We start from the raw sequence: 26,294 nt of genomic DNA, 5'->3' as shown, positions 1-26,294 counted from the left end.
GGAATCTTCTGACATTTTAATAAAATAGCAGTTACAGTTTCTGTTTGTCTGTCATTGAACGCAAGATGAGATCATATGACTGGGAGATAGCGGGGAAGCTATCTGAGCTAATCCCAGTTGGCACACTTGTTATAAACCTCAAAACAGAAAGTGAAGTGACTGTACTTCACCCTGACATTAAACTAGGTGCTAACTTTCAGATGTAATGTTAAAAGTGAGACCCTGTTTGCCACTCATATGGAAGTAAAATATTCCAAGACACTATTTTGCAAAGCAAGAAATCCTCAGTAATATCCTGGCCAATGTCTATTCCTTAAGCAACATCTGAAATTCTGTTTCTTTATTGATTGTGGGATGTTGCTGTGCTTATGGTTGTCTTGTTTCCTGTGTTACAACAATGCATTTACTTGAAAGGTATTTAAATCAGCTGTAAAGTGGGGGGGGTTCTTCATAAATGCTGCTGAAATAGGAGTACCTTTTTTCCTAATGTCACAATTTCAAAGTGGCAGCAGATTCAGCACATGCCTCAAAGACAGTGACAAAGCACAGTGACCTAAAGCTGTAATATTCCATTTCAAATTATCTACGTTAAACCTCTGCTGCACACTAATAGTGGATATCAAATTAACCAAATTTCTTCCATTCATCCTCCATATCTCCATCTGTAAGTAGATTACTGCTGTTAAATTTAAACAAATCACAAATTTAAATGGTTATGGCACAGAAATTGGATAAAACACTGATAGGTGCTGCCCGGTGACCAAGCAGACACTGAACAGGAAAAGTACACTACTGTAGATGATAGCAATTGGAAATAAAAATGGAAAATGCTGGAAATACTCAACAAGATGGGCAAGCATCTGTGGAGACAAACAGATAATATTTCAAGTCAATGGTCTATCATTGGAACTGGATGCATTAGAGACTAACCAAGTAAAGGGGATTTTCTTCTGCTACATAGCATAGTTCACACCATGTCAATCCACCCTCCTTCTTACATTCCTAGGCCACAAGAGCCTTCTCCTGTCTACCCAGTTTTCTATGCTCCATTGCCCTTTGGTGATTTTTGTTGTCTTTAGCTCGGAAGTAAGCTTCTTGAACAAACTGATCCTTGACAGCATTCAGGGTTCACAAAGAGGCAACAGGACTTGCACAGAGGTGTTATTCAAGATTGAGAACAAGGACAGAAGTTCAGGAAAGGCAGTGAAAGTGGTTAAGAGTATGGGATACTTACCTTACGTGAAAGCATAAAGTTAAGAACAGGAAGATGTTGCTGGAATTGCATAAAACTTTGGTTTGGCCACAGCTAAAGTACTGCGTGCAGTTTGACAAACCACATTTTCAGAACACGGTGATAACACTGCAGTGAGGGCGCAGAGGAGATTTATCAGGATGTTGCCAGGCTGGACAGTTTTATTTTTGAAGAGAGATTGGATAGGCTGGGGTTGTTTTCTTTGGAAATTATATAAAATTATGAGGGGCACAGAGAGATCAGATGAAAAGATGCTTTTTGCTTTGGTGGAGGAATCAATGGTCAGGGTGCATAAACTTAAGACAGGAGGCTTAGCAGGGGATGAGAGGAATTTTTTTTCCCCTCAGAAGATGATGGAATCCAGAACTCTCTGCCTGTAAGGGTGGTAAAGTCAGAAACCGTCAGAACATTTAAGAAGCATTTAGAGGTACCCTTTTAATGCCAAAATATACAGGCTTCGGGTCAAGTGGTGAAAAATAGGGTTAGTAATAATCAGGTGGCTATTTTTGACAGGCACAGATTCAATGGGCCAAAGGGCAGATCTCTACAACTCTAAAGCAATTTTGAAAAAAAGGCTTTCGTTATCTGTCATCTTTTATTGATGTACTGTACCTTTATGGAAGCGATGTGAAGTGGAGTCTCACCCTTGTGATTCCTTTTCATTGTGGGAGTAAGAGGTGAGATTGGAGTCATTGCACAACTTCCAGGTAACTGGCTTCTAAATGTAGCTTGTGGTGTTTGAGGAGATTTTGGGGTTGCACATTGCTTTTCTTGAGTATTGTATCTGCTAGATGGTGTACCACAGTTATTTTCTGTTGAAGGGGCTTGTGTCTGATTAATGCTCCTGCTTAACTCAGTTTGACGTGCTGGAGTAGCTGAAAGTTCCTGTTGTGTGTCTAACTTAGCTTGCTCACAAACAATTGCAGATGACTTTTCAAAGCAAGAATTCTGTACTTCTTTTCTGCTCTTTTTGGCAAGAGTCAGGTTGCGTGAATCTGATGATTTCCTTGATCTTTTAGCATTTGTGTGTGTGGCTGGGATGGGGACAAGAGAAAATGTGTCTCCTTCCTGATTGAAAGTTTGTCCAAGGGAAATATCTTTGCAACTGGAGACTGTTGGAGTACAGCATGCTTCAGAAGAACTCTCAATCAAATTCTTGGTCAAAAATTCTGCACTGGAGTCGATTACATTGTCATCCTGTGGCACAGCAAGTGACTCTTCAGCTGTCTCATCTGCAACTGTTTGTCCCTGACTGCTGAGGACCACCGGTTGGCTGCAAAATGAGACAACTCTATGATAATCTATATTTTCAGGGCTGTCATTTCCTCTCTCCATTTTCTTGCTTCTTCTCTTTCCAAAACCCCAACCTTTATTGGCATCAGCTAATCTTTTCCTTACTCTCTGTTTTGAGTTAATCGGAGCTTTCTTCTTTGGAGAGTTGAGTGGAGGAGATGGTGATGACATGAATTCAAACACAGATGATGATGACCCATTAAAGTCAGAACTGGAAGCCACTTTCTGATTCTTCCTGGAAGCATTCATATCGAGCACACACCTCATTTTTTTACTGCGTGGACTGAACCATGTTCTCATTTGCCATTTTTTACCAGTTACATCTTCAGGTCCGATTACTGATCCAGTTGGTTTGCATTTGGCACCTAATACAAACATAGTAATAGATATTACACAACAATCAAGAAAAATATTTTGCATGAATTTTTAAATAAATATGCAGTACATCAGAAGCAAGATCCATGAGCAACCTTCCTTAACGTTTGCCTACAAAACTCCAAGTTTCTGATTTTGCCTTCAGAATCCCCTTTATCAAGAGCAAAATTGGGAAAAAAAATCAAAACCATTTTACCAGGCCTCCACCCCACATTCCCGCTTTGCAGTGCCCAGGGTCAAAATTTCCAGTTATTCAAATTCTAGGTACTGAATCGCTTTAGGCTTCTTAATTAAATGACTGAAATATGTAATTTTTTAAAATATTACATGAAAATATGCAATATCATCTCGTCCATTTACCCTGGGTCTAATTTCAAGGCCAGGGAAAACCACTGCAGTATGGAATCATTTTTTCACCTTCAATTTGTATTCCTACATCAGTGAGCATATATCAAAAACAGTTCTTTGGCTGTAAAGCACTTTTGGATGACCTGAGGATGGGAAAGTTACTATAGAAACATAAGAAATGGGAACAAGAATAGAGTCTCTTCTGCCCCTCTAGTCTGCTTCGCCATTTAATAAAATCTTGCCTATTCTCCTACTGCAACATCGCCCATTCCATACATTTCTTGATTTCTTAGGAAACTTTCACAGCCTTGAGCATACTCAATAATGTTTCATTAATAACTCACTAGGATAGACAATTCCAAAGATTCATAACCCTCCGATTGAAGAAATTCCTAATCTCAGTATGAAACAATCAGCTCCTTATCCTGAGGCTGTGCAGTCCTTGTTCTCAGAAAATTTGGAATGTCCATAAGGACCCTCACCAATTTCTACAGATGCACCATAGAAAGCATACTGTCCGGATGCATTAGAGCCTGGTATACAAGTGGTCTGCCCAGGACTGTAAGAAATTACAGAAGGTGTATGCACAGTTCAGACAAGTCAATCTTCTATCCATGGACTCCATTTACACAGCTCGCTGCTGCAGAAAGGCTGCCAACATCATCAGAGACTCATTGCACCTTGATAATGATCTCTTACAATCTCTTCCATCAGGCAGAGGATACAGAAGCCTGAACATGTGCACCAGCAGGTTCAGGAACAGTTTCTTCCCAGCTGTTAGTAGACTGATGATCGGACTCTCTAGCCTCAAATAATGCTGATCTTGCTCACACTAATCTCGCCTTGTGCAAGGTCTGTGCAATGTAACCTGTATGCCTCTGCTTAAGCCTCTTTGATCTGTACATCTTGCTTATTATGATCTGCCTGTACTGTTCATAAACAGAGCTTTTCACTGTACTTCATTACACATGACAATAAATCAAATTCCCAAACCAGAGAAAACAATTTCTGTCTTCCCCATCCACCCATTTCAAGATTTCATACATTTTGATGAGTTGATCAGCTCCGATTCCCCTAAAATCGAGAAAACAAAATGAACTTATTTTTCATACAACAACCCTCCTATTCCAGGAATCAATCTAGTAAATAAACTATACAAACCATTTTTGTACTGCCAAGATTGGTATATGCTTCATTAGATATGGAGACCAAAACTGTACATGATACTCCAAGTATGGTTTCACCAAAGACCAATATTATTGTAACAAGACTCCTTTGTTACTATACTCCAGTCACCTTATAATAAAAGGTCAAAATTTAATTTACCTTCCTAATTGATTTCTAACTTTGTGTCCCTTGTAAGGGTGGACTTAATTCTTGAGCATCAACATTTACATGTGTTTCACTACTTTTGAAAAATATTCTGTTTTTCAATTCTTACAACCAGTGTGAATAACCTCACACATTATACCCCATTTGCTACCTTGTTGCCCCCTCACTTATGTGGTGTAAAATTATGTCCCAATACATGTGTGAATCATAATGTAACACATGTATTGGGCCAAGCAGTGGAATGTGGTGAAACGGTTAAAAATTATGTCCCAATACATGTGTGAATCTAACCGGAATGGAGGTGTTGCTTAGTCCCGTGTGAATCTTATTACACACCTCCCCGTGTGAATCTTCTTATCTGTATGTAACCAGAATGGAATGTGTTTTTTAGCCTTGCTCTGCTGTTCACATGAATGTTTATATCTGGAAAAGAGTATATCAGCTGGAAAAGTCTCCAGTTCGGTGAGTCTGCTCCGGGGTTACGTTTAACCGCCGAGCGTGGGTTGTTGGCAACCGCTCTACGAGAACTGACGGCTCCCAGTTCCGGTAACATGTAGAGTGAGTATAAGCCAGACCCGTTGTAAGTATGAGACCTGGTTGTGGCGACGCTGCGGGGAATAAAATGCTCATATTCTAGCAGACTCGCCTCTTGGTCGTTTGTTCTGTGTCAGACTACTCTCCTACGAACCTGACCTTGAGAATTTTTTAAAACAACTTAGCCTTCCTGTCTTTTTTCAGTATCTTTACATCTTCCACACATATATTCCCACTCAGCTTTAAATCATCAGCAAGCTTAGAGATATTATTTTGGTCTTTTTGTTAAAATAATTAACACAGAATATAAATGGCTGAAGTCTCAGAACTGATCCTTGCTGCACTCCACTAGTTACATTCTCCAACCTGAAAAAGCCCCACATTTGCCTGTTCTTTGCATCCTGTTAATTACTCCACTATCAATGTTTATTAATTACTGTCAAATGTATCTTGTTTATTAACATTTTGTGTGACACTTGTTGTGTGACCCTTTGGGAATACAAAGAAACATTATCTACTGATTCACCTTTATCTACCATTACTAGTTATATCCTAGAATCACAGAATCCCTATCAAGTAGAAAGAGAATACTCAGCCTGTCGTGACTGCACCAATCCTCCAACCCAGACCCACACCACCCACCCCACCCCATAACCTTGCATGGGTTTTTACCATGGCTAACTCACCTAGCCTGCACAACTCTGGACATTATGGGCAATTTTTTAGCATGGCTAATTCATCTAACCTGCACATCTTTGGACTGTGGGAGGAAACTGGAGCACCCGGAGGTAATCCACACAGACATGAGGAGAACGTGCAAACTCCTCAGAGTCACCCAAGGCTAGAATCGAATCTGGGTCTCTGGCACTGAGGGGCAACACTTCACCACTATGTCACCTCAAAAATCTTCAAAACAAATTTCAAAACTATTTCACTTTTGTAAAGCTGAAAAATGTGTTGCTGGAAAAGCGCAGCAGGTCAGGAGAGCAGGAGAATCGACTTTTCGGGCATAAGCCCTTCTTCAGGAATATGAAGAAGGGCTTATGCCCGAAACGTCGATTCTCCTGCTCCTTGGATGCTGCCTGACCTGCTGCGCTTTTCCAGCAACACATTTTTCAGCTCTGATCTCCAGCATCTGCAGTCCTCATTTTCTCCTAGTTCACTTTTGTAAAACCAAGTTGATTTTGTCTGGTCATATGATGACTTTCTAAGTGCATTGTCAGCAAATCCTCAATAAGTACTAACATTTTCCCAACAACTGATGTCAGGTTAATTGGTCTGTAGCTCTCAACTCTCTTTCTCCTTCCTTCTTTCCTTGAATAGCAGTGTTACATTTATAAACTTCCAAACTGCTGGAACTGTTCATGGATCTCGGGAATTTTGGAAAATCATAATCTGCGTTGTAAAATAATAGCAAGTATTTTTATTTTTCTGTATTGAGCCAGGCATATGAACAATCAGATATCCTTAATGTCCTCAGATACCCAACGTAGATAAAACTAGGGCAGAGGTTCTGCTAAGGGAATATGAACAGTTAGGAGCTAAATTAAAAGGCAGTACCAAAAAGGTAATAATCTTAGCAATTTTTGAGAAGATTTGTAGCTCCAGCTACAAATATCTCTGTGGAATTTGCACATTCTCCATTTATCGGGGCGTTTTCTGCCGGGTGCTCTGTTTTCCTCCCATAGTCCAAAGGTGTGCATGTTAGGTGGATTGACCATGCTAAATTGTCTGTAGTGCCTAGGGATGCAGAGGCTAAATGGAAGTATGCAAGTTAGCTCGCTGAGCTGGAAGATTTGTTTTCAGATGTTTTGTCACCATACTAGGTAATGTCATCAGAGAGAGCCTCCGGTGAAACACTGGGGGTATGTCCTACCTCTCTATTTATAGGTCTTGGTTTCTTAAGGTGGGTGATGTCATTTCTTTTTTTTTTAAAAAAAAGGTCTAAGGTAGATAGGATTTAAATCAATGTGTTTATTAATGGAGTTCTGGTTAGAATGCCATGCCCCTAAGAATTCTCATGCATGTCTTTGTTTCTGGATTACTAACTGAGCCACAAGCTAATTGGCACAGGGTCAATAAGATTAAGCAGATAAATGTGTGGCTCAAAGATTGATGTGAGAGAAATGGGTTTGAAATCATGGGGCATTAGGACCAGTAGTAGGGAAGAAGGACCTTTTTCTGATCGGACTGTCTTCATCTGAACCATGCTGGGACCAGAGTCCCAGTGAATCGCATAACTAGGGCTGTAGACGGGGCTTTAAACTAAATATTGGAGGGGGGGGCTCAGTTATAGGGGGACTTAGAAAACGCAAATTAAAGGAATAGCTAAGTGTGCTGAATTCAGGAGAGGTTATTAAAATCTGAAGCACAGACACAAATAGAACAGAGTGTTTGGAAAGGGTTAGCCATCAAACTTCAAACACACTGGACAAACGAATGACAGTTAGAAGAGGGACAGTTAATTTAGGACTGAAGGTATTACATCTGAATGCACACAGGGATAAGGAATAAGGTAAGTGAGCTTGTGGTGCAGATCAAAATTGGCAGGTATGACATGGTGGGCTTCACAGAGATGTGGCTGCAAGGGGATCTGAATATTGGGAGCTGAATATTCAAGGATATACATCCTATTGAAAAACTAGGCAGATGGCCAGAGGGGTTGGGGTTGCCTTATTAGTAAGAAATGAAATGAAATCAATAGTAAGAAACGAAGTAGGGTCAGATAGTGTAGAATCTGTGTGGGTAGAACTGAGGAACCGGAAAGGTTAAAATGACACCATAGTTGGAGTTATATAGAAGCCTCCAAACAGTAGTCAGGAACTGGAACGCAAGATACACCAGGATATAGAAAAGATATGCAGGAAAGGCAAAGTTACAGTCATCGTGGGGTATTTCAATATGCATGTGGACTGGAAAAATCGGGTTGGTAGTGGATTGCAAGAGAAGGAATTTGTGGAATGTCTATGACATTCTAGCGGGCCAATGATGGACTTTGTTGGTGAAGCCCAATAGGGAATACTGGATTTAGTGTTGGACAATGAGGCAAACTTGATAAGGGAGCTTAGGGTGAAGGAACTCTAAAGAGACAGTGATCATAATATGATTGAATTTACTATGTAATTTTACAGGGAGATAACAGAATCTGAGGTAACGGTATTACAGCTGAATATAGAGGCATGAGGGAGGAGCTGGGTAGAATTGACTAGGAGAGGACCCTAGCAGGAAAGACAGTGAAACAGCAATGGCGTGAGTTTCTGGGAGTAATTCAGAAGACACAACAGACATTCATCCTGAGGAAAGAGAAGCATGGTACAGGGAGGTTGAGGCAACCCTGGCTGACTAGGGAAGGCAGGGATAGCATAAAAGCAAAAGAGAAAGCATATAGTGTGGCGAAGGACAGGGGGAAACCAGAGGATTAGGAAGCTTACAAAGATAAACAGAGGGCAATACAAAAAAGAAATAGGGACTGAAAAGATTAAATATGAGGGTCAGCTAGCCAGTAATATAAAGGAAAACTGTTAAAGAGTTTCTTTAGATATATAAGGGCAAAAGAGAGGCAAAAGTAGACTTTGGGCTGTTAGAAAATGACGCTGAGGAGAGAATAGTGGGGAACAAGAAAATGGCTAAGGAACTGAATAATTACTTTGCGTCAGTCTTCATGGTGGAAAACACAAGTAATATCCCAAAGATTCAAGAGAGTGAGGGGGGCAGAGCGGAGTATGGTGGCCATCACCAAAGCAAAGATGCAACATAAGCCGAATGGCCTGAAGATGGACAAATAACCTGGACCAGATGGATTACACCCCAGAGTTCTAAGAGAGAAAGCGATAATGGAGCCATTAGTGGCAATCTTTCAAGAATCGCTAGAATCAGGGAGGGTGCCAGAGGACTGGAAAATCACCAGTGTGACACTCGTTTAAAAAGGGAGTAAGGCAAAAAGATAGAAAATTACAGACCGATTAGCCTAAACTTGGTCGTGGCTAAGATCCTGGAATCCATTGTGATGGATGAAATTTCTGAATACTTGAAAGCATATGGTAAAATAGGGCAAAGTCAGCATGGTTTCATCCAGGATAGGTCATGCCTGACAAATCTGGTAGACTTCTTTGAGGAAGTAACGAGCAGGTTAGACCAAGGTCAGCCAATGAATATTATCTTCCTGGACTTCAAGAAGGCCTTCGACAAGGTGCCGCACAGGAGGCTACTAAGTGTTAGAGGCAAGGTGCTAACATGGATAGGAATTTGGCTGTCTGGCAGAAAACAGAGTGGGGATAAAAAGGTTTTTCTCAGGATGGCAGTTACAGACAATTGGTGTTCCACAAAGTTCAGTGTTGGGACCACAACTTTTCACTTTATACATTAACGATCTCGATGAAGGAATTGAGGGCATTCTGCCTAAGTGTGCAGATAAAACAAAGATAGGTAGAGGGACAGGTAGCATTGAGGAGGTGAGGAGTCTACAAAAGAATCTTGATAGGTTAGGAGAATGGGCAAAGAAGTGGCAGAAGGAGTACAACATGGGAAAGTGTGAAGTCATGCACTTTGGTAGGAAGAATAGAGCTATGAACTATTTTCTAAATGGAGAGAAAATTCAGACGTCTGTAGTGCAAAGAGACTTGGGAGTTCTAGTCCAGGATTTTCTCAAGGTAAACTTGCAGGTTGAGTCAAATGCAATGACGGCATTTATTTTGAGAGGATTTGAATACACTCCTGAGGCTCGATAAAGCTCTGATTAGACCACATTTGGAGTACTGTGCACAGCTTTGGGCCCCATACCTCAGGAAGGATATACTGGCTCTGGAATGTGTTCAGAGGAGATTCACAAAAATGGTCCCAGGAATGAAAAGCTTAAAATATGAGGAACGTTTGAGGACTCTGTGTCAATACGCAATGGAGTTTCGAAGGATGAGGGGGATTGAATTGAAACATACAGAATACTGATTGGCCTGGACAGAGTAGATGTTGGGAAGATGCTTCCATTTGCAGGAGAAACTAGGACCTGAGGGCACAGCCTTAGAGTAAAGGGAAGACCTTTTAGAATGGAGATAAGAAGAAATTTCTTCAGCCAGAGAGTGGTGAATCTATTGAATTCACTGGCACAGAAGGCTGTTGAGGCCAGGTCATGGAGTATATTTAAGACTGAGATAGATCAATTCTTGAGTATCAAGGATTACGGGGAGAAAGCAGGAGAATAGGTTTCTCAACTTCATCAGCCATGATAGAATGGTGTAGACTCGATGTGCTGAATTGTCTAATTTCTGCTCTAAGTTCTGGTCTAAGCCGTGTTGAAACTTTAAATTTACCAGATGAAGGATGAGGACAAAAGGATTAAAAGCAAGTTCTTAAAGTCAAAGAGAAGGCAAAAAATGCACTATGTAGGCATTAGTACATATTCACAGTATCTTAACACAAAACTAGTTCCAGAAGAAATTCTTTAGCCCATCTATTTAGCCTATCCACTGAAGTTCCAATAACCCTGAGTCCCATAAGTCAGCAAGAACCTATCTTGCTGCTTCTTCAAATCCATTAAGATCTGTTGTACACCACACATGCACCAACATGTTCAGCATAGTTAACACATTTTTAGTTAAATGACTCCCTGTATTTTCCATTTTATGTTGTCCTTAATGCATAAATTTAGCCCTTTGTATTTAAAACAGGAATTTTAAATTAAAATTCAAGACTATATACTGCATTCCAAGTTGAACAAAAATAACTGAGCCTTCCATTATCTAAAATATTAAAATTCTCTCTCTCAATTACATTTACCCAAAAGGGCATGACTAAGGTTGTGATTATGCCACAAAATTATCAGTCAACACTAACCCTACTATTTCACATTCCAACAGGCCACATGAATCAAGAAAGAAATATTCTGTGATTCGGGTATATATTTGGAGACAATTATAATTACTCTTGAGTGTCCATTTAAACCAGAAAATGTAGCATTTGCCGCAACATTGATAAGCTTTGCTATTGCTAATAGTTTAAACTAATAACATAAATGCTCCCCAGAATTAGACACTATGTTGAAGCGCCACTCCTCAAAGTCTTTTCGTTTTTACTAAGTGGGTACTGTGTGAACATTTTTCATGAGGTGAAGTGATTAACCCTCTGTACTGCCTTTACTTTTTTTTTAACAGTTTATCTCATTCTGTCAAGATTTCCTCTTCTTTCTATTTGATGTGTTCAATCTTTTTCTTTATTGTTTGTGGTACTTTAGTACTGTTTTGCCAGTAGGAAACTTTCACTGCTATATGTAGTTGCCTCTTAAGATAGCAAACACGATAAATGGCATTTGGTACATTTGGTGTATCTGAGTTAAAATGAACAGATCTATTCTCTTGTCATCACATTCCATTGTAAAATTTTAATCTCCCACCCCCTTCAAATAGGTGGATACATCCTTTTTGAAAATAAGCCAAAACAGGGTAAAGGAGCAAAGGAATTTACAATTTGTTAAGAGTAGCCACATAAGCAAATAGAAACAATCACAAAAGAAAGACTGAGAAGAATGATGCAAACTACTCTGCTATGCCTTAAAAATTCACATTCTAAAAGTCTTGCATACCTTGGTCCAGTGAACCATGGAGAAATGTTGTAAATGTGTACCAGAACTAAAAACAGCAGTGACAGGTTGACTCACATGCAAAAGTAAAACACTCAAATTGGAAAGCCAGCAACCTTTCATTCCCAAAGCGGATAAGTATCTACAATTTCTAAAATTACTCCACTTTCAGGCTTTTTGTGATGGAGAATGAGGATTGAATTGCTTCTATTATAGCCATCCCTAAAATCTTGCTGTTATCAAAGTAAAGGAAAATGAGCAATCAATACATTGAAGTAATCTCATTTATCGTACAATTTAACAAATAAGGAGGCAAAAATATGAAGCAAACTGTCAGAAAGCCTTACTGAAATCAATTTTCTTTCAAAAAACGACATCTTGCATCAAATGAAGAAAGTTCAACTATATATTTAAAAACCAATCTTGAAAGGTTGACTTAAAATCAGCAACTTGTCATTGCCATTGTCCTCGGCACTAAATGCTTGGCATTCAACAGACAAGTCCCTCTAACTACTTACAATAATTATAGTAATTGTGCACATTAAATAATAAAGCACAAATAAAAAGATCTTTTCAAAAAATCTGAACTGCTTAGCCTCCCAAACCGATAAAGATGTGAGATCACACGTCTGAAGTGAATTGTTTTTTAACAATTAAATCTAGATACAAGTCATTTCACATAATGGCTTTTGAAAGGAGATCAGTTGCTTGTGCTGCTATATCTGTAAGGAAAGCAGTCCAATTAACTGTCTCTCTGTATTAACTGTATCCAACTGCTACTTTTTCTATTCAATCAGGAACCCGCTGCAAGAAAAAAAAGTGAACTGATTAAAGCAGGACCTTCATTTCACTTCATTTTTTAGAATTCAAATCCCTGCAGTGTGGAAACAGGACCTATGGCCCAACAGGTTCACACCTACCCAGACCCATTTCCCTCTACTCTATATTTACTCCTGCCTAATGCACCTAACCTCCACATTCCTGAACACTATGTGGGCAATTTAGCACAGCCAATTCACCTAACCTGCACATAATTAGACTGTGGGATGAAACCAGAGCGCCCAGGGAGAACATGCAAACTCCACACAGTTACCCAAGGCTGGAATCGAACCTGGTCACTGGTGCTGTGAGGCACCACTGAGCCACCTTTTCTAGCAAAAAAAATTATAATTGGCTTGGAAACACAGATGGGGTAAAAACAATGACTGCAGATGCTGGAAACCAGATTCTGGATTAGTGGTGCTGGAAGAGCACAGCAGTTCAGGCAGCATCCAAGGAGCTTCGAAATCGACGTTTCGGGCAAAAGCCCTTCATCAGGAATAAAAACACAGATGTCAACTCTCCATTTTCCTGCTCAAATATCTACTCTGGTCATTTTGATCTAGATCATTCCAACTCACTGCATTTGTACACAAGATAACTGAATTGGCAGATTTGTGCAAAATTCTTCACTGTTGTATTTTGAGATGGCAAAAAATCAGTAGCCATGAACAAGCTGTAGTTAGTGTTCAACTGAAAGCAAAAAAAAGGCGTTTTTTTTTGCAGCATGTTTACCAGTGATTTACAATAATTCTGGGAAAAACAGTAGGTCATTGCTATTTGAACTGGTCCCACTATCCAAGATCATGGGTAGTCTGTAGCTTAATTAGATACATTTATTATTACTCCATATCTCTCAACACCTATGGTTCACAAGAAAATATGAACCTTAAATGTAAAATGAACAATTAGTCAAACATTTAACATCAACTGACATTAGTTGAAGAGAGTTTCAAACTTCTACAATCCATTGCGAGTATAAACGTTTCCTAACTTCACTCCTGCAAAGTCAGACTCTAATTATTTCCCGTCGTCACTTGTTCTAGACTTCTCAACTTATGGAAATAGTTTCAACTTACATTGAGGATCAAATTGGTAGGATATCAAAAAATGTTAATCAAATAAGCCCTTAACCTTCTAAATGGTAAATATTGCTTCTAACTTAGCCTTCTTTAAACCATCCACTGTGAAAGAAACTCAAGTCAGGCTACTGTTAACATAATTTCAGTTCAATGCAATTCTTTCCAATTTTCTCTCCTGAAGGCAGAGTCATTTGCCTGGGGGTATTGTGCACTCATGCCCAAAGCTCTCATGGACCTTGCAAAAGTTTGGAATCATCATATCTGAACCAACATTAAATGTTCAAACATAAGAAATAACACAAGAGCAACTTGAATTTATCTGGCAAGTTTAACAATGTCAAATGTCCTAAGATACTGGATAAATCACTAAAACAATACTATTGCTTTAAGAGGTATATTTTGTCTTTTTTTTTGAAGAGAGGTTTTAAGACAGAAGAGATGAACTGTCTTTCTTTCTCTTTCGCTCTTTCTTTCTCTCCCTCTCTCCCTCACTGAGCTTTCTCTTGATGATTTTCCTCCTGGACTGGGTAATTGCCTGTGAGACAATCTATTTTACTGAATTTTGCCTTTTGCCATAGGCATTATGCAATGTTACTATATCAGAACAATCAATTAGTAATAGCAAATACATCTATTATTTTGTTGAACATTTTGATTAGAATTACAATTAAGCCAATTCCTTCATTTTTATTTTGTCTGTATTTTAACAGTAGTGTAAAAATAGTACTTAACGTCGAGTAGTTGGACCAACTGAATTACACCTGGAATGCCATACCTAACACTTACCTTTAAAATAATAAAAAGTGAGGGTCTAGACTGTCTTCTGAATATATTTTGACAGGGTCCATAACAATCACATCCAATTTCTAGACCAACGGTCTAACTAGGCTGCTATCAACGATAGTGTTACAATACAGGAAACCCCATCCAAATATCAAAAATGCAATAATTGCACAGTAATTAACAAAGAACTTGCAGTTCTGCAGCATTTTTCACAACCTCAGGATATCATTATCCCTCCCCTAAAATAAACTTTTGAGGTATAGTCAAATGTGATAAAGTAGGGAAACATTGCTGCCAAACTGCACAAATGTTTTCAAAGATAATTACTGTTTTTGAGGGATAAACATTGGTCAGGAGGTCAGGGGAGCTCTCTGGTCTTTAGAATTATCATGGAATTCTATTAATACATGAGACAACAGATAAGGCTTTGGTTTAACTTATCAGCAAAAGGGTGACTGCAATAATTCCACAAACTGATTCCCAAACTTCTGTGATTGAACTCCCAGGAATCATAAGATAAGATTCATAAGATATAGGAGCAGAATTAGACCATTCAGCCCATCGAGTCTGCTTGCTATTCGGTAATGGCTGATATGCTACTCACCCCCATTTTCCTGCATTCTCCCCAAAAACATTCAATGCATTACTAATTAAAAATCTGTCTAACTCCTCCCTAAATTTACTCAATGTCCCAGCATCCACTACACTTTGAGGTAGCGAATTCCACAGATTTACAATTCTTTGGGAGAAGTAGTTTCTCCTCCACTCTGTTTTAAATTTGCTATCCCTTATCCTAAGACTATGACCCCCTCATCCTAGAATGCCCCACAAAAGGAAGTACCCGCTCCAAGTCTATTTTATCCATACCTTTTATCATGTAGAATACCTCAATTTGATCTCCCCTCATTCTTCTAATTTCCAGGTAGTACAGACCTAAACCGTTCAATCTCTCTTTATACGATAAACCCCTCATCTCTGGGATCAATCTAGTGAACTTCCTCTGAATTGCCTCCAATGGTACTACATCTTTCCTCGAGTAAGGGGACCAAAACTGCACACAACTTCCCAGGTGTGGTTTCACCAATGCTTTCTCTACTTGCAACAATACTGCCTTACCTTTATATTTTATTCCTTTAGCTATAAATGCCAATATTCCATTGGCTTTCTTTATTATCTGCTGTACCTGCATGCTAGTTTTCTGTGACTCATGAACGAGGACACCCAGAACCCTATGTACTGTAGCACCCCAAAGTCACTTCCCATTTAGATAACAGGTCACCTTCCCATTTGCCCGACCAAAATGCACGACGTAACACTTAACCACGTTAAACTCTATTTGCCACATTTTGGCCCACTCTCCTAACCTATCTATACCCATTTGTAAGGTCCTTATTTCCTCATTGCAATTTACCATTCTGCCTATTTGCATATTTGGCCAGAGCCTTCTATCTCTGGGTGTATCCATGTTATCAATGTAGATTGTAAATAGCTGGAGCCCAAGGACCGAAACCTGTGATACCCCACTAATTATTTCTTTCCATCCAGAAAAAAAACATTTAACCCGGTTCTCTGTCTCTGACCATCAGCCAGTCACCTATTCAAACTAGTAAGTGACCCTAATCCTATATGATCCAACCTTGTGAATTAACCTTTTGTGCAGTACCTTATCAAACGCCTTCCAGAAGTCCTGATATATTACATCCAAAGGATCCTCATTATCCACTTGCTTGTGATATCTTCAAAACATCAGTATCAGATACAAACCTAAGACACGTGGCATGATAAGCTATGCAGTCAAAACCTGCCTGCTTAAAACGCCAATTAAGATCAAGTACATTGTAGAGAAATCAGTATTATAGCTTTTATCTTCACCCGAGAATCTACAAATGTCAGGGGACCAAAAAGTAATTGACTGTCAAACTGGAGTTTACCAAGTATATCAATTGTTCAAACTTTAAATTAGTTTGTTCAAACCATCTTAATTTGCTTCCTTCACCAAAAGCTACATCGAAACAGCAGGGACATCAGAGGAGAAAAGGAGCATAACAATAGCAATTACTTTGATAACCAGGTTATCAATAATGGTACACTGATTTTTGTGCAGCTCTGTAAAGGGGCGTGAATATTTACTGTGTAGTTTGGCAGTTAAGCCTGTGCTGAACAACTGTGGAATTGTACTCATATACATTTGGCTGCTGCAATACAATCAATCGTAGAAAATTGCTGCATGTTCATCTCTACAGAAATACAGGTGAGCACAGTGTGAAAACTGAACGCACTGCAAAAAAAAAAATCAAATTCTTGCCTGCAATCAGGCTCTGGCAAATGATCCAATCTCATGGTGTGCAATTCTTGGTGGTTCGAAAGCAGCAAAAGTAATCGACTCAAATGAAAATGATAGAAGCCAAGTTCTCCGGCAGACTAGTTAAAAATAAAATGATAAACTGTCTTGCGGCTGTACCATTAATTCCGTTCAGTTGTTCAGTGACTAAGTGACAATCTGAATTATCCTGATTTACATTGCTACACTAGAGCTTCCCAAGAGTAATGTAAGCAAGGCTAGCTTTATTTTATTTTGTGGAAAGGATGCATTTTATAGCACAAATTTGTTTTCTTGAAAAAGCAGCACCCCAGCCACTCCACCCCTCAGCAACGTCAGAAAGACTTGCAATATTCCCAGAGCTGATAACTACCAGGATGGTTCAGCTGTGCAAAACAAAGCTAGTTTCCCTTTTCTTATAAGATTTCTCTATCGCTTTGGTATTTTGAATGTGTTTTTGTTTTAAAAGAATCACAGAACAAGATGAAAAAGACCACTATGGTTGGAAAAAAACATTTTTTCAGGTGAAGCAGTCAGCAAGATTTTAATTCATTCAAAGCCCATCTGCTTGTGGAAATTAAATTGGTGCCCAGTGTGCCTGACATTACACAGCCAGATGTTTGAGGGCATCAAATCCAAGAGCACAGGAGAAACACAAGGAAAATGCTCATAAACTGTTACTAATCTTCAGACTTATCACCCATAAATACATTTATAACTGCTCATAAATGGATCAAGGTCTTTTTGAAATTAAAGTTGCAGATTCTCTCTGTGTAAACTTGACAATTTACACCTGATCAGAGTATAGCGCTTGATGAAGGATACATGGGATAGTAACTACATTCAAAATCATCACCAAGATAACAAGAGCAAGCTTATGATAACAAAAACAGAAATTGCTGGAACAACTCTGCAGGTCTGGCAACATCTGCGAAGAGAGAAACAGTTAATGTTTCGGGTCCAGAAGGTGCACCTGAGGCCTTGGATAGTGAGGGAGGAAGGAAGTAAATGGCAGGATTACACCTGTAATTGCATGGGGAAATGTTTGGAGCTGAGGAGGAGTGGACCAAGGCGCCCCGGAGAGAACAGTCCCAATTAAAGGCCGGCAAGAGGGCAAAAAGGGGACATGAGATAGCTTTGGCAAATAGAATTCAGGAGAATCCAAAGGGTTTTTATAAATACGTTAAGGACAAAAGGGTAACTAGGGAGAGAATAGGGTCCCTCAAAGATCAGCAAGGCGGCCTTTGTGTGGAGTCGCAGAAAATGGGGGAAATACTAAGTATTTTGCATCAGTATTTATTGTGGAAAAGGATATGGAAGATATAGACTGTCGGGAAATAGATGGTGACATCTTGCAAAACGTCCAGATTACAAAGGAGGAAGTGCTGGATGTCTTAAAACGGCTAAAGGTGGATAAATCCACTGGACCTGATCAAGTGTACCTCAGAACTCTGTGGGAAGCTAGGGGAGTGATTACTCAGATATTTGTATCATCGATAGTCACAGGTGAGGTGCCGGAAGATTGGAGGTTGGCAAACGTGGTGTTACTGTTTAAGAAGGGTGGTAAGGACAACCCAGGGAACGACAGACCAGTGAGCCTGACATCAGTGGTGGGCAAGTTGTTGGAGGGAAATCTGAGGGACAGGATGTACATGTATTTGGAAAGGTAAGGACTGATTAGGGATAGTCAACATGGCTTTGTGGGAAATCATATCTCACAAACTTAATTGAGTTTTTTAAAGAAGTAACAAAGAGGATTGATGAGGGCAGAGCGGTAGATGTGATCCATATGGACTTCAGTAAGGCGTTCAACAAGGTTCTCCATAGGAGAGTGATTAGCAAGGCTAGATCTCATGGAATAAAGGGAGAACTAGCCATTTGGATACAGAACTGGCTCAAAGGTAGAAGACAGAGGGTGGTGGTGGTGGAGGGTAGTTTTTCAGACTGGAGGTCTGTGACCAGTGGAGTGCCACAAGAATCGGTGCTGGGTCCTCTACGTTTTGTCATTTACATAAATCATTTGGATGCGAGCATAAGAGGTACAGTTAGTAAGTTTGCAGATGACACCAAGATTGGAGGTGTAGTGGACAGCGAAGAGGGTTACCTCAGATTACAACAGGATTTTGACCAGATGAGCCAATGGGCTGAGAAGTGGCAGGTGGAGTCTATTTCAGATAAATTTGAGGTGCTGCATTTTGGGAAATCATAGCAGGACATATACACTTAGTGGTAAGGTCCTAGGGAGTGTTGCTGAACAAAGAGACCTTGGAGTGCAGGTTCATAATTCCTTGAAAGTGGAGATGCAGGTAGATAGGATAATGAAGAAGGCATTTGGTATGCTTTCCTTTATTGGTCAGAGTATTGCGTACAGGAGTTGGGAAATCATGTTGTGGCTGTACAGGACATTAGTTAGGCCGCTGTTGGAATATATTGCGTGCAATTCTGGTCTCCTTCCTATCGGAAAGATGTTGTGAATCTTGAAAGCGTTCAGAAAGAATTTACAAGGATGTTGCCATGGTTGGAAGATTTGAGCTATAGAGAGAGGCTGAACAGGCTGGGGCTGTTTTCTCTGGAGCGTCGTAGGCTGAGGGGTGAACTTATAGAGGTTTACAAAATTATGAGGTGCATGGATAGGGCAAATAAGCAAAGTCTTTTCCCTGGGGTCGGGGAGTCCAGAACTATAGGTCACAGGTTTAGGGCGAGAGGGGAAAGATATAAAAGAGACCAAAGAGGCAATGTTTTCACACAGAGGGTGGTACAGGTATGGAATGAGCTGCCAGAGGAAGTGGTGGAGGCTGGTACAACTGCAACATTTAAGAAGCATTTGGATGGATATACGAATAAGTCGTCTTTGGAGGGATATGGGCCAGGTGCTGGCAGGTGGGACTAGATTGGGTTGGGATATCTGGTTGGTATAGAGGTTGGACCGAAGGGTCTGCTTCCATGCTGTACATCTCTATGACTCTATAAGTGAAGGGAGGGAAACATGTGCCTGGTGGTGGCATTCATTGGAAGTAGTGGAACTGGCAGCTGGTGGTGCTTTGGATGTGGATGCTGGTGAGATGGTAGGTGAAGAGACAGGCATAACTGGGGCCCATGTGGGTACTCATGCCCACCCTTTTGACCTGAAGAAAGTGAGAGGAGTTAAGGAGAAATTGTTCAAAGTGAGGATGAGCTCGGCCAGTTGTAGGACAGTGGTAGTGGATGGGAACAGTTTAGGCCTTTTTTCTAGGAAGGAGTGGAGAGTCATGAGACCATCCTGATGGGGGGATAGAAGTGATTGCATGTCTGTGGTAAAAGGGACGCTGCTGGAGCCTGTGAATTGGAAATTCTGAAACTGATATAAAGCATCAGATGAATCATGATGAGTGGGAAGAAACTGGACAAGGGGAGAAAAAAGATCAGTCAAGATATTAAGAGATTAATTATGTGAAGTAGGAGGAGGCAGAAACAATGGGTCTACTAGGGCAGCCCCGTATGTGAATTTTGGGAAGGAAGCAGAAGCAAGCTCTGCAGAGTTGGCGGACTATGAGCTTGAAGGCAGTTGTGGAAAGATCATCAGATGAAATGAGACTAGTGAACATTGTGGCCTGGTGTTCCACGATGGAGTCATGGTCTAGGGGATATAGGTGGTGGCATTTGAGTGTTGTCTGTCAGCCTCCGCAATGTAGGGGCCAGACAACAATAGTACCACCTAGTTGGTAGGCTTGATTGCAAAGTTCTGAAGAAGGTCTCTGGACCTGAAAAATTAACTATGTTTCTCTCTCCACAGGTGCTGCCAAACTTGCCAAGTTGTTCTAGCAATTTCTATTTTTGTTTCATGGTTTGAGTATCTCCAGTCCTTTGGTTTTTTGCTTAGACTTAAGATAATATCGCCTGAAGGGATAGTAACTGCAGCTGTGAAAACTGTTGCACTGCAAAGAGTCACTGAGTCTACAACACTTTCAGAGAGAGCTTACATGACTCAGTTTGTGGATGTAATAAACTTGTTGGAGTTGAACAGTCAGACAGATAACTTGCCGGCAACAACAATCTTTGTTCTGTCTCTTTTTACTCTGAAATTCCTTTAATCAGTATTGAAAACTTACTGTAGGGCTCATCACCACAAGTGGACACATCCTTAACGGAAAATTCATAATTGAAACTACTAATCTTCAGAAAAGCAAATTCAGACAGCCATAACTGAACAAGGAAGCTACCTCAGCAAAGTGACTTCGGCTATAAATAAAATATTTTGACAAGATGCAAAGTTATTATTCTTGAATATAACTCTTACTTGAACAAAGCATTTTTCAGACATTTTATAATAATCTTTGCAGAGATTTTGTAATTACCCTCCCTCCAATGCAATGTGTTCATCAATGACAAGGGATGCCCATTCCCACTGCACCAAGAAGATACTGCTGAACTATCATTTTGAAATACTGGAGACCATTAGGTATAAGCACACCACACTGCTGTTAGGGAGGGAACTCCAAGATTTTGATCCAACAGTCCTTTAAGATGCTACCTTGCCTGCCAATGTACCAAAACATCTTTGTACGCATGAACATCAGCTTTCTTTTGAATGCTACCTCATCCGAATGTCCTACAGCAGAATCTCACCCTTGAGAGGGAAAGTTGGCACTTGTATTACCTTTCCCTCAGTCTAGCTACAATGACCCAGTGATTCACTGTGTACTGATTCTGCCACTGTGCCATCCTCTAAAGCATACTCAGTGCTGGCACATGAGTTGGTCACTGCAAATGACAGTATTTCTTCATTTGACATTACTCTTCTTGAAGAGGAGGCACTAGCTGGTCAAGAGAAGCTCTTGAGTGCCTGAAAGCATTAAAGCAAAAGTGGAGGGTTGCAGTGAATCTGTAGCTTGCATTTTGAGACAGATTGCTGCAGAAGGGCAAAGTAAGATTTGAGAACGTGCATAAGGCAGGAACACATCTTCGCTCTGGATAATTTCAACACCATTGCTTCCAATCATTTCAGTCACTACTCACCCAATAACGTGCAGCTTTGTCTCCTCAAAGGGACTCAGAAGATGCATAGCTGGGTGCATGCATGTGTCTGGGTGGAGTGTGTGTTTTAACTGGATTAGTGTGAAATCTGAGAGAAGTGGGTATGAGCTTGCATCACTGGTAGGCACACGAGGAAGCGGTGGAACATGTGAATGTTTGGCACAAATCCCGATTGCTAGACGTCAGTGATCCATAACTGACACATTGTACAATGTGAGAAGATTGTGATGTAATAAGTAGGAAATGGCAATTGATACTGCACTAACTAATCTTAAATGATTCCTGAGATGCCATTAAACCTTTGCTGCAATGCAGGATCAACACTCTTTGAACTCCACAGCAACTTGCTCCCTTTCCCTTCAGTCTGTGTTTCAAGGGTTACCTGGATCCCTGCAGAAACATGACCTTTTTCCCCTCCTTTTCACCTCTTAAATTAAGGTTTCCAGAGTCGTATCAAAAAACCTATCCAACCCAACAATCAATTACTTTTGGAGATAATTCCAGCAACTTCTGCAGCCTCAAAGCTCCTCCTCTTTAAGGGGTGCAAACTACTTTTATATTGTGCAGGTTAGCTGAAATATGTGCTCGTCACTCTCACATACGATTCCTCTGCCAAACATGTGGTCAGCCAACTACACATCACACTCTTGCTGAGGAGGAGACAGCATCATGACCCCTGAACCCAGAAACCAGCAAGACTGAATTTTTAGTCCAGTCTTTTGGATGAGAAGTCAAATTAACCTCAGGTTCCACTGAATTTAGTGACCTATCCAATATTTATCCCTTCATTTAATCAATGTCAATAGAATAGATTATCTGGTCATTATCTCATTGTTCGCGGTGGAACCTTGTTCTTGTTATTTCTTAATCTGCAAAACAGGCATGTAACAACACCTTTCAAAAGACTTTTTAAAAAGTGTTTTGGATTATCCTGAGACCGTGAACCCTGAATCCAGATTGGTTTTTTGCTTTTATAATGCTATCCCAAGGATTGCTGAATATTTGATGGAAGGAATTTAATTACAGCATCACATCACACTGCCAAAATCCAAGAGAGGTGCTGATCCCATTCATGCTGCAGTGCTGTGCAATGGTCTGTATCAACAGTCATGAGTACTTCTGTGAACGCACAGTGAACTTCAGTGTGAAAAAGAAAAATACTCAAAGAGAATGGCCACCTAAGGAGAGCTCTACTGTGCTTTGTTGGCTGAAATTCATTATTTGCCATCTAAATTTACCAGGCCCACTGCACTGTGGCCAAATCTTGCCCTAAGCCATCCGTTACTCAAAATACTAACATTCGGCACCTGAGTTCAAAACATTGAGTCAAAGTGTCATCATGGTTCATTGAAATTTCCCCGCTGTTGAATAAGATCATGGCTGATCTGATTGTGGCCTCAACGTCACTTTTCTGCTTTCTCCCAATAAATGCAAATCCAATAATGGTCAAGAATCTACCAACCTCTGACTTGAAAATGTTCAATGGCCCTGCCTCCATTGCTTGCTGGGGTGCAGAGTTCAATATTACTAATCCAGCTCCTCTCTAATACTTAGATATTTTCTAATTAACCCGTTCAGACATGTTATTACACTCTTCTGGAGTGGGCGGGATGTAAACTTGAGCCTCATGGGCCACAACAACCCCTTTCTCTTTAGCAATTAAAATAATAAAGTATTCAAATCAGGTGCTAAAAGGCCTATAACCACGAAGAAAAATTGCTCTGAACACTGGTAGTTGTGTGGCTAAATGCATCTGCTTACCATACTGTTACAAAATGAACCACAGATCAGAAGCCAGTCTTTAGAAAGAACAATCCATGTAGCAGTGCAGTGGTACTCAGAAATAAGTAATAATTGTCTCGATGCTACACTGACTCTCAGCCACAATAACAAAGATTCCTTATGATTGCCCCCTACATATAAACAAATAATTCAACCAAAACCCCCTTATAACCTCTAGCAGTATCAGGTCATTGTCCTCTGATGCATTTGCAACTCACACAGTGCTTATTTGGGTACTATTAAAGAAAAGCATTTGAAGTAAACACAATTAATCTAATTGGCAGCAGCAAGAAACAAAATCTTTGCAAAGATTGAGCCAAAATTGAAAACAGCAAAATATAATTTAGCATCCACTTTGCCTCCCACCAATATTTAGCTCAATTAGAGATTCATAGAGATGTACAGCATGGAAACAGACCCTTCGGTCCAACCCGTCCATGCTGACCAGATATCCCAACCCAATCTAGTCCCACCTGCCAGCACCTAGCCCATATCCTTCCAAACCCTTCTTATTCGTATATCCATCCAAATGCCTCTTAAATGTTGCAATTGTACCAGCCTCCACCACTTCCTCTGGCATCTCATTCCATACCTGCACCACCCTCTGTGTGAAAACATTGCCTCTTTGGTCTCTTTTATATCTTTCCCCTCTCGCCCTAAACCTGTGACCTATAGTTCTGGACTCCCCGACCCCAGGGAAAAGACTTTGTCTAGTTACCCTATCCATACCCCTCAATTTTGCAAACCTTTATTGGGTCACCCCTCAGCGTCCGACGCACCAGGGAAAACAGTCCCAGTCCCAGCCTGTTTAGCCTCTCCCTATAGCTCAGATCCTCCAACCCTGGCAACATCCTTGTAAATCTTTTCTGAACCCTTTCAAGTTTCACAACATAGCCTTGCTGTCTTCAAAATGAATAACATTTCTATTAAAATTAAATTCAAGAATTTAAATTTAGCTTTTTAATATTTCCAAGCTTCACTGCATCATATAATCGAAAATATCTAATTATAAAATAAATGGGAACAGACGAGCTAAAGTGGGAATCATATTTAATGCTGGATGTGCAGAAACCCAATCTGAACATGCCACATTAAAATAAAGAACCACACTGTCACCCGTCTTATGGGAAGGGTTTGGTTTCTGGGTTTAGGAAATACATTTTAATACTATGAAGTTGAAGTTTAGAAGATTGCGGAGGTCAAAGCAAAACTGCCGCAAATTCTATTCTTCGGCAAAGCAAATAGCAATAGATAGAAGAGAAAGATTTGGATTTTAGAATAAAATAATGAAGCAGTGTAGAATTTTCATTTCAAGTATAATAAACAGAGGAAAGTTAAGTAAAGGATTGGGTATCTTTCAACACACAAAAAAAGACAATTTTAAATAAATTAAAAAGAATTGGCTGAAGATTTGCTGAGGTTGGATCAAAACAGAAATTTGATAAAAGAAATTGTCGAACAAAATACTCAACGAAGCAGGCTAGGAAGGTTGGTCACACTGAAAGTGTCTTATTCAGCAGACTGTCTAGAGGTTAAAGACAGCTGTGTGGTCTCGGAAGTCCATGAGTTGTCTCAAAACAGATGCAGTACCATCAACCTGTTTGAAACCAGAAAGACGAAGAGAGAATAGGGAAGTACTCGAAGTTTGTTTTGCGAACTAGCTTTATGGGAATAAAACCAACTAGCTCAAGAAGTGTGACATCACAACCTATAAGAACACATTTGGATATTGAAGACTATTTGAATATCAGGGCTGAAATAGGGGCATGCCCTTATTTGGTGCCACCAGTTGGTATACACCTGTATACGGTCGCCCTCAGTCTCCTATGCTCTAAAGAAAAAACTCCTATCTTGTTCAACCTCTTCCTATAACTCAGGCCCTTGAGTGCTGGCAACATCTTTGTAAGTTTCTTCTCCACTCTTTCCAGTTTAATAACATCCTTCCTATAACAAGTGATCAAAACTGAACACAATATTCCGTGTGGTCTCACCAAAATCCTATACAACCGCAACATAACTTCTCAACTTTTATACTCAATGCCCTGACTGTTGAAGGCCAGTATGCCAAAAGCCTTCTTTACTGCCCTGTCTACCTATGACTCCACTTTCAGGGAACCATACACCTGAACTGTAAGGTCTCTCTGTTCCACTAGAATCCTTAAGGCCCCACCATTCACCATAAATCTCTTATCTTGATTTGACTGTTGCAATTTCTGATAACCTTCCTCACTGTCCACAACGCTGCCTACTTTAGTGTCATCTGCAAACTTACTAATCATTCTCATCCACATCATTGATATACATAACAAACAATAATGGGCCCAGCATCAACCCGTGGGGGACCCCACTAGTCAGAGGCCTCCAGTCCGACAAGGATCCTTCCACCATTACCCTCTGCTTATTATGAAATCAGAGTTTGACTACTCTCATAAAGGTTGTAAGGATTTGTCAGCCTACTTTGCTTTAATGTTAACAAAGCCAATTACTTAACAGCAATAAATTTGGATTGATTCACACCTTTAAATGCACTAAACAACCACAATACAAAGCATGTTACTGAAGCAAACTTTGTAAATTATCTCAAAATAGGTTAGTCTTTAATAACAGAAGGGATTGAAGAGTTAGTTTAAATGTTGGCAAATAATGTTTGATCAGACCAAAAAGAGGTAAGCTTGTGGAGCACAATAGTTGTAGAACTGGAAATTGCATTCTATATATATTAAAAGGCATGCCTCTTACAGAAATACAGAGGAACCTCGATTATCCAAAGGACATAGGTGGGGAGGATTT

General features: G+C 40.1%; 1 protein-coding gene across 2 annotated transcripts in view; it reads right to left on the bottom strand.

The window, feature by feature from the left end:
• The window catches only part of bard1 (BRCA1 associated RING domain 1), a 176,862-nt gene that overhangs the window by 128,134 nt on the left and 22,434 nt on the right, over positions 1-26,294 (bottom strand). For both annotated transcript variants that reach the window (XM_043693340.2, XM_043693343.2), the window contains one exon: positions 1,865-2,910. In XM_043693340.2, coding sequence (XP_043549275.2) covers positions 1,865-2,910 — 1,046 coding nt within the window. The remainder of the gene's footprint in view (positions 1-1,864; positions 2,911-26,294) is intronic.

The sequence above is a fragment of the Chiloscyllium plagiosum genome, unplaced genomic scaffold, assembly GCF_037043375.1.
Source record: "Chiloscyllium plagiosum isolate Xiang-an unplaced genomic scaffold, Cpla_swu_hap1 HiC_scaffold_7, whole genome shotgun sequence".
Lineage (NCBI taxonomy): Eukaryota > Metazoa > Chordata > Chondrichthyes > Orectolobiformes > Hemiscylliidae > Chiloscyllium > Chiloscyllium plagiosum.
Note: the sequence above shows the minus strand (reverse complement) of the source record. Positions and strands in the feature narration are given on the sequence as shown.